The 8,572-nt window shown below is 61.0% G+C and overlaps 2 protein-coding genes across 3 annotated transcripts in view; both read right to left on the minus strand.

Moving 5' to 3' along the window:
- Nucleotides 1–35, minus strand: part of NUP214 (nucleoporin 214) — a 59,466-nt gene extending 59,431 nt beyond the window's left edge. For both annotated transcript variants that reach the window (XM_017745508.1, XM_017745507.1), the window contains exon 1: nt 25–35. In XM_017745508.1, coding sequence (XP_017600997.1) covers nt 25–28 — 4 coding nt within the window. In that variant the 5' untranslated portion in view covers nt 29–35. The remainder of the gene's footprint in view (nt 1–24) is intronic.
- Nucleotides 36–93: 58 nt separating this feature from the next.
- The window catches only part of LAMC3 (laminin subunit gamma 3), a gene marked incomplete at both ends in the record, with an annotated part of 14,614 nt that continues 6,135 nt past the window's right edge, over nt 94–8,572 (minus strand). Inside the window, 18 exons of the mRNA XM_017745413.1 lie at nt 94–238; nt 544–678; nt 794–867; nt 1,143–1,348; nt 1,770–1,908; nt 1,999–2,177; nt 2,259–2,401; nt 2,510–2,663; nt 2,993–3,238; nt 3,321–3,509; nt 4,927–5,145; nt 5,337–5,449; nt 5,639–5,837; nt 6,139–6,255; nt 7,686–7,822; nt 8,038–8,136; nt 8,217–8,334; nt 8,509–8,570. Coding sequence (XP_017600902.1) covers nt 94–238; nt 544–678; nt 794–867; nt 1,143–1,348; nt 1,770–1,908; nt 1,999–2,177; nt 2,259–2,401; nt 2,510–2,663; nt 2,993–3,238; nt 3,321–3,509; nt 4,927–5,145; nt 5,337–5,449; nt 5,639–5,837; nt 6,139–6,255; nt 7,686–7,822; nt 8,038–8,136; nt 8,217–8,334; nt 8,509–8,570 — 2,674 coding nt within the window. The remainder of the gene's footprint in view (nt 239–543; nt 679–793; nt 868–1,142; nt 1,349–1,769; nt 1,909–1,998; nt 2,178–2,258; nt 2,402–2,509; nt 2,664–2,992; nt 3,239–3,320; nt 3,510–4,926; nt 5,146–5,336; nt 5,450–5,638; nt 5,838–6,138; nt 6,256–7,685; nt 7,823–8,037; nt 8,137–8,216; nt 8,335–8,508; nt 8,571–8,572) is intronic.

The raw sequence follows: 8,572 nt of genomic DNA on the forward strand, positions 1-8,572 counted from the left end.
GCAGGGTCAGGAAGCCGAATGAGATCATCTCCCAGCTCGGGAGGCAGCAGTAGTAAAGCAGGAGGTAGGGATGCCAGCAGGAGCTGTAGCTTGGGCACTGCTCACCTGCCTCAGAGCAGCCACCTGCAAAAGTCTGTTGGCCAGGTCAGCATGTGCCTGTTCCACGGCTGTCAAAGCTCTCCTGGCCTCTGCCATGCCAGCACCCAGCTCCTCCTGTGCCTGCTGGATTTCCTCATACCTACGTGGACAGGACACTGCTGTTGGCCAGGGCCCTCTGGTCCCTCAAAGGATGGACAGGACAACTTGAGGCCTGGCCCTGGACATGGATGTAGCAGGAAATTCTGGGGGCTTTTCCTGAAACCCCCCAGCATGCAGAGGCCTGTCCCTCTACTTTACAGCACTGTGGTGCAATGAGTTTGAAGGTGCTCAGCACATGCCTGTTGGGCAGGTACCAAATCCCCATGACCGAGTCCTGTAACAGGGACCTTGCCAGAGGAAAGGGCTGTGGTGCCCTGCCAGCCCTCCTTGCTGCCAGCCCCTCACCCAGCCTCCAGCTTGCGCTGCGCATCCTGCGGCGCGTTCCCCTCCAGCAGGTTCCGCAGGAGCTCAGAGCTGGCGTTGGAGGCACGCAGTGCTCTCCTGACCACTGCCTCCACCTGTGCCATAGAGTCCTTGTGGCTGCAGGGACAAGGACACCCAAGAGAGGAAATCAAGATTGGCCTCCTGGCAAAGGAGTGGCCCCCCCTGCACCCCCGGCTGGGCCGGCAGCCTCCTCTGCCTGTTCAAGTCTTACCTCTGAGACAGAGCCCGAGCCTCCAGTGCCCAGCGGCTCCAGTTTGTGGGCTGCTGTGGGATTTCCTGGGGAATCTCCTTGGAATGCAAACAGCAGCACTGAGACCCCGGCAGGGAGCAGGCACCCCCAGCCCAGCACCACCAAGAACCTCCCAAAGGGGTGGAGCAAGGAAAATATCTCCTCTTGACTCAGCTGCAAGGAGGGCTATACCCACATGGGCCCCAAGCTTTCCCGCTCACCCACTCTACTGGTCACATCCCACCCCAACAGTCCCTGGGGGGCACATCCCACTGCCCTCCAGCATTGCCACCAGCCTCCTCAGGAGCCCAGGGCTGCTGAGAGCCCCCACCGTGGTAGCCAGGGTGTCCGCAGCATGCAGGATTTCCTGCTGTGCCGACTGCAGCATGGCCCCGATCTCCGACAGCAGGGTGCAGGTCTTGGGGGGTCCGTGATCAGAGCAGCTGGTGGCCCGGCTGGAATTGGTTAGATGGCCTTGTGCAATGTCCAGTGCCCCTGCCAGCTGCCTCACCTGTACCAAGAGGGTGGCCCAGGCACCTGTGGGCAGCACAAGCAGCTCGTTGCCCATTGGGGTTGCTTGGGGCTCCCTGCTTCCCTGTAGGGCTGCCCCATGCCCCAGCCCCTGCCTCACACCTACTAATGAGAGGGGAATACAGTCCCTCTGGGTGTTCAGGAATTCAGCACCCAAAGGGCACCCATGTGTTTGTGCTCAGCCCCCAATAATGCCCATCACTGCCTACTCCAAGACCTTAGGGGTGTGAGCATCCCTGCAGTGCTCTGTCTTCCCAAAAAGGTATGTCCCCTCCACTGCCCTCCCCCCAAGTCACCCCATCACCCACACTGAGCCCAGCACTCACCAGGGACCTCCTTGCACCCACCCAGCATGTCACAGCACCCTGAGGGAGCAGAGGGACCCCAGAGGGGTGAAATGGGTGGAAGGAAGGAGAGTCCCCTGTACCTCTCAGGAGGTGTAGGCTGGGCAGCCCATCTCCCCGGGGTGCATCTCCCAGCATGGCAGACTGGCCGGGGTGGGTGTCACTGCCTGGTTTCTGCAGCCATTCCTCCATCTCCTGCAGCTTGGCCTTCAGCTGGTCAGCCTGCAGGCACAACACAGGGGGACATGTGGGGACAGTGGGGCGATGCAGGGGTGGGGTGCTGTGCCTGCCTCAGCACTGCACAGGCTGTACCTCGTCCTTCACCAGCCCGTAGCAGGCAGGACACTGCTGGCAGCGGGAGCTCAGCGGGTCAAGGAAGAAGTTGACCTCGCACCGGTCACACTTGTAGCCCACAAAGCCGGGGTGGCAGAGGCAGGTGCTGTTCTCGTGGCACTGAGGGGTGACGGAGCCCAGCGGGGAGCAGTTGCAGGCTGCAGTGGTGGCAGAAAGGCGTCATGCTGTGGCTGCCAGCCCTGCTTTAGGGACAAAGATGCAGTCCCCATCCCCATTACCTCGGCAGCCCCTGGCAGAGAAGCCAAAGAAGCCATGCTGGCATCGGTCACATTTCTTCCCCGTGACACCTGGTTGGCAGGAGCACTGCCCTGTCAGCACGTGGCATCCACTCTCCCGTGCCCCTGTTGGGTGGCACTCACAGCTGGCACGAGAAGTGGAGGGTTGTGAGCAGGCAATCGATGCAGAGACCAGAACTGGGAGCATGGAGCCACTGCTGTCCCCTGGTAGTCCCATGCCGTGCCCCACATACCTCTTGCACCCCACGGCGGGCTCCAGGCCGTAGTAGCCAGGCTGGCACTGCCCACAGGATCTGCCTGTCACATGTGGGAGGCAGTGGCACTGGCCTGTGCCAGGATCGCAGCCCTCCAGCCTCGGGTCTGAGCCGTTGGGGTTGCAATCACAGGCTATGGGAGACAAAACAGCTCTTAAATCCCTGCACGGGGCTGGTGGATAGGACTGCAGGAATGGGGGCACTGAGGCTGAGCTCCTGACAACGTGGACAGCCACGTTCCCCCATCAAACAGGACTCCAAGAGAATGAGCCCCTGCAGGCCAGAGTATCTCTGGGGAAGGATGGCAGTGGAGCAAGAGGGCAAAGGACATTCTGGAACACTTGGGGATAACCTGAACCATCCATCACCGCTAAACCTGCTGGGCATCCCCTTCCACCCTCTGCCTTCACTGCTGGGAGGATTTTTGGCTGCAAGTGAGCTCTCCCCGGGGGCTGTACGTACGTGCACACTTCCCAGCAGGGCTGGGAGCCAGCGCATCCCCGTAGAAGCCCGGCCGACACCTCTCGCAGTGGTCGCCCATTGTGTTGTACAGGCAGCGCAGGCATCGGCCAGACACGGGGTCACAGTTCCCCACGGCATTGAGATCCACGTTCCCGTGACACTGGCAGGGCTCACAGGGATGCACGGGCCCTTTCTGCCCCAGGGGGTCCCCGAAAAACCCGTCATCACAGAGCTCACAGCGTTTTCCTAGGGAGGGTAAAAAGGTGGGGAGGATCCAGCCGTGCCGACGCTGCCCACAGCCCCCGTGCCCGCCCACCCCCAGCCTCACCTCTCTGCCCCGGGGGGCAGTGGGTGCAGACCACCTCCCCAGTGCCGGGCACCTCGGTGCAGGGCGAGCGGCCGGGGCAGGGGCAGGGCTTGCAGTCATCAAAGCGCCCTCGGAAGGGGTTGCCATAAAACCCGGGGCTGCAGCGCTCGCAGGAGGGACCCTCTGTGTTGTGCAAGCACTGGCAGTGGCCTGCGGGGAGGAAAACGGAGCTGAGGGTCTGTGAAAACCCAACCCCGGATAACAGCAGGGACTGCGGGAGGGGTAGAGAGCCCAGCTCTGAGCACGGCAAGAGGGATGTGCAGCTCCAGCCAAGGGGTTGCACATCTCCAGCCAGTACTCAGGACGTTTTCCCTCCCTGCCCTGTCTTTGCTCAAGGGAGAAGGTTTTGGAGGGGACACGGGGCCGCAGCGACGCAGGGGCGAGGCAGCGCTGGCACAGGCAGCACCGTCAATGTGTGCGGAGGCTGCCGGCGCCTGCCGTAATCCTCAACACATTTCTCAGCGTCGAGGCGCGTCCTTTCCAGCCTGTCTTGGAAAACACAAGGAGCCGGCCCGGCACCCACCGGGGAGCAGCTCCTCCAGAGCGAGCCGAGCCGGTGAGTCAGCCTTCCGAAATCGGCTGGGAGGAGGAGAGGGAGGAAGAGGAGGAAGAGTGCTCAAGGAACCCCCCACCTCCAGGCAGATGCTCTGCTTCGCTGGAGAGAGAGGAGCCGGGGGAGGATTTTCCCCCATGTTTTGTGGGGTCGGGTCATACCAGGAAGGCTGCGCGGGAGGGGGTGTTATTTCATTTTCCCCACATCCAGGCAGAGTCAGACGATGGAAAAGAAAGAAAAAACGGGTGGCAGGAAGAAGTGGAAAAATAAACTAAAGGAAGTGCGCGGGCTGGCAGCGCCCAGGCCGGAACATCAAAAGCTTGGCCCCATCCCTGGGGATTGTGCGGTCGGCAGCGCCAGCCCCGGCTCTGCGGGATGAGGGCGGGTTTGCAGAGCTGCCGCCGTGCTTCCGCGGGCAGGGCAAGGGCATTCGCCGAGCACTCTGCCTGCTTCAGCCCTCTCCATCCCGGCCGTACATCATTGCTGCTCCGCACTGAGGAGAACCAGCCACCGAGGGCTTGGGCTGGCAGCACACAGGAGCTGGCTCCTCTGGTGTCTTCCCTCAAGCCCGGCACCGCTGTTTTCCTGCTTTTTTCCTTGTTTGTCTGCTCAGGTGCACCCTCAGTTTGCAGATTCCAGAGCTGTGCCCAGTCCTGCTCCTCTCATCGGGCTGTCTGTGAGACCAGCCGAGCAAAACCCTCTCTGCTGCCCTGACCCCTGCTCCCCCACTCCTCTGAGGACCAGCACCCTTCCCTTCTCCTCCTTAAAGGTCATAAAGCATTATGAAAAATGCTCCTCTAATTATAAATTACCACCGTTATTGCACTTCATTAATTATCTCTGTCTTTGCAGTTACAAACCCTGTCCCTACAACCACCCAAGCAATTCAGTTTGCAAATTTTGGGAACCACAGCCTCACCAAGGGTTTCCAGCTTGCCTCAGAACAAGCAAAGACATGGATTTGTCACCCATGCATGGAGGGGCAGGTGAGTGGAGGGGCCGGGGGGTGCACACCTGTGAGGGGGTGACAGTCCCCATGCTGGTTGCAGGTGCAGGGCACGCAGCTGATGAAGGACCCGCCAAACGGGATCTCCCTCTTGAATCCAGGTGCACAGGACTGGCAGAACTGCCCGGTGTATCCCGTGGGACACGTGCATTCCTCCACCCAGCCTGCCCGTGTGCCCGGCCCGGGGTGAGCAGACGTGAGCTGGACCTCGCTCAGGAACAACCTGCCTGCGAGAGGGGAGAGCGGTGTGGGAATGGGATGCTGCATCCCCTGCTTGTTCTGAAACGCTGCAGACAGGCACAGGAGACCCCAAAACACTGCCTACAATCCCTCTCATCCCCGAGAGCCTGATGCTGCTTCGGTGTCTTTAGTCCCCCCCCAGTTTGGTCCCCATGGGATGTTTTGTGGAGCCACCCACCTCTCCCAGGGCCGCGGCTCATGCGGAGGCGGAGGGCAGTCAGGTTGGAGAGCAGGCGCTGGAAGCTGAAGGCTGACAGCAAAGGCTCCGCACCCTCCTCTGCCTCGTGCAGCCTGTTGGAGAGGGAGTGTGGGAGGCACGACAGGGCCAGCCTGAGCCAGGTGCTGCAGGACAGCTTGGCCCCTGACTGGGACCCCCCCGAGGGGGACAGAGAGTGGGGCTGAACCAGTGGGGCAGCCCAGACAAATCAGACACTGCGCCCTAGACCCCACTGAGGCTTCCCAAAATGCTGTGATGGGTACCTGAAGGAGACAGCCTGCTTTCCATGCTGGGGCTGGCTCTTGCTGCTGGACATGGTGATCTCCATCCCCTCACCCTCCAGCACCAGCTGGACCTGGAGCAGGGGCACCCTGGTTTCTGTTCGTGTCCCATTCTCCTCCACTCCCAGCAGCAGGGACAGGAGCTGCCCATAACTGAGGCGCTGGTTCTGCAGAAACTTCTCTGTGAGGGGAGAGAGAAGCAAAGCCTGTAGGACATGGAGGCACCAGCTCTGCCAGTGCAGTCCTATTCCCACCAGCATCATCAGGAGCCACAGTCACCCTCCTGGAGTGGTCCCAGCTCCAGCCTGCCCTCCTGGGATCCTGGTCCACCGATCCAATACCCCCCACTGTCTTCTGCTATAGAAACATGCTCAGCTCTGGAATGGAACCCAGCGCCTCCTGCACCAGTGTAGCAGCAGGATGAGAGCACCAGGGGGTCCTCACAGCAGAGCAGCCCCCCAGGGACCCAGCACACACAATACCTGGTGCAAGAAAATCCACTGGCTCCTCTCCATCCCACTTGGTGATGATCTCCCCGCCAGCCCAGCGCAGAGGCAGGTCTGTGGTGCCTGGAGTTGTGGCAGCCCAGCCCTCTAGCCCTGTGTGACAGCACACAGTGACAGTGCACAGCTAAGGGAGCAGTGAGTCCCCGCCAGCACAGCACCAGCGGGGAGCTGCTTTCAGGGGCTCTGTCCCTCCTCCCAACACTCTCTGGAGCCTTGGAAGGGGCCAGCACTTTGTAACACCCTGCTCCACTTGGGGTCTGTGCTCTCATGCACTATGAGGTGGACTTAATCACCCCTCATCTGTTTATTTTCTTAGATTTGGAGGAAATTATTATCTTTAAACATTTGCTCCCCTGCCTGTGCTGCCATTCGAACATTACTGTGGCCTGGCGAGCACAGGAAGCCTGAGGAGAGATGCTGGAGAAGCCCAGAAGAGATGGGGTGTAATTGCATTAAGTTGGTTTCCTTAAGAAACCAGTTAAACTCCCCCCCACTCCCCAGGGTTAGTTATTTATTCCAGCCCTGCAGGACAAACACTTGGAAATCTCTCAAGTGGGTTGTGCTCTGTTATTAAATCATCCCCAATTTGGACTCTTTCACCCAATATAAGATAATTCCATCTGCTCCACCTCCACTGTGGACTGGGAAGTGTTTTGGGGAGCGGGGCTTTAGGAGGGTGCCGTGGTTGCATCTCAGCTCAGAGATTGCCAAACCAGTCCCCAAAGGAGCAGCCCCAAATTGGCTGCGTGGAGGGTGGAAAAAAAGACTCGGTTTAAAGCCTGGCTCGGTCTCAAGGCCGTGGAAGACATTCCAGCAGCACAGCAATTGGCAGCGCGGTTTAACATCAATTAGGATCCACCCGTGCCTGGCGCATTCGCATCCATCTGGGAACAGGCGAGGCAGAGCGGGGTGCGTGCCGTGGGTGCCCGTCCCTGCGGGGCGCGGCGGGGGGAGGCTGCGGCGTCCCCGCGGCGGGGCTGCACACGCCGGGATGCGCGGCAGATGGCAGGGTTTCCCCGAGCATCCCGCACGCAGCCAGCCCTGCCAGCGCAGCCCTGCCAGCAGCCGGGCAAAAGCATCCCACCCCGCTCTCCCAGCCGCACTGTCACATCCCAGCCGAGGATGGGAGGAAAAGAGAATAATTGGGAATGTTCCCAGCAGGCTCCATCCTATTATTTTATATCTTTCCGGGCTGATTTTTAGTGCCCTGCAGTCCCTGGTGTGGCAGAATGTCCATGCCTGACCCCGCAGCCCTCCCTGAGCCATGCACAGCCCCAGGAGCCGGCTGGCATGGAGGGATGCCACAGGGAGTCACGGAGAGCCTGTCCCCACGGAGCTGGGGCCAGAAGCAGATGTTTAACAGTGAAACAGGGGCAAGCCAGAGAAAACCCTCTCCACCCATCACCACCAGTTAGCTCCAAAGGGGGATGCTCAGCCGCAAAGAAGGACATTCAGCCACATCCTTCCCAAACTTTTTTGGCTGAAATTGGCAGGGCTGTGCCCCGGGTCTGCGGGGGCAGTACCTTGGCTGAAGTCGGAGCGGATGTGAGTCTCCTGGTAGCCATCTGCCGCCCTGCAGGCTCTGGAGTGGCCGTAGCAGAAGCAGCTGGTGCAGCCGACGGGGTTGTGGGGCTGCAGGTTAAACCAGCCCGGCTGGCACCTGGGCACAGGGAGGAGTATGTGGCACAGGGCAGGCAGAGCTGCGGGGAACCACGGCAGTGTCCCGAGGTGGGACACTAGTGACAGCTCCTTGTAAGCCCGGTCCCAGAGGTCCACAGGAATGTGGCCCCACAACCCTGCCACCAAATCCTAGCAGTGCTCCAAGACTGGAGAGGGACAGTGTTCCTGTCCCCATGCCAGGGCCATGGTGCTTACCTGTTGCACAAGTGCCCCTCCACCCTCTCCTTGCAGGTGCAGTGCCCCGTGTTGGGATCGCAGGTGCCCACGCTGCCTGCGGGGTCACAGGTGCAGGGTCTGGATGGGGTGAGATGAAGGCAGGAGGTGAGCTCCTCTGCCATCCCGCTGCTCCCGCCCAGGGCCGGGCTCCTCCTCACCTGCAGCCACCTTCGCTCAGGCTGTGGTAGCCGTCCTTGCAGCGCTCACACTTCCAGCCCGTCACGTTGGCTTTGCAGAGGCAGGTTCCCGAGTTGTCGCACTGGGGCTGCAGGGAGCCTATGGGGGCCCCGGCCAGCCCTGAAGCTCAACCCCAGCAGGGGAGAGACACAGGACGGGGAAGATGGGGGAATCCCGAGCAAGGGAGAACCCACCAAAACCATCCCTCCCAGCAAACTCCAGCTGGGGCAGTAGTTTTGCGGCCGGAGCCCGGCTGGGAGCAGCCCCAAGCACCTGCGGGGTGGCAGTGGCAGGGCTGGCAGGCTCCCTGCGGCTCCCAGCGGTAGTAGTTTTGCCT

Source organism: Corvus brachyrhynchos, unplaced genomic scaffold (genome assembly GCF_000691975.1).
Source record: "Corvus brachyrhynchos isolate BGI_N302 unplaced genomic scaffold, ASM69197v1 scaffold59, whole genome shotgun sequence".
Classification (NCBI taxonomy): Eukaryota; Metazoa; Chordata; class Aves; order Passeriformes; family Corvidae; genus Corvus; species Corvus brachyrhynchos.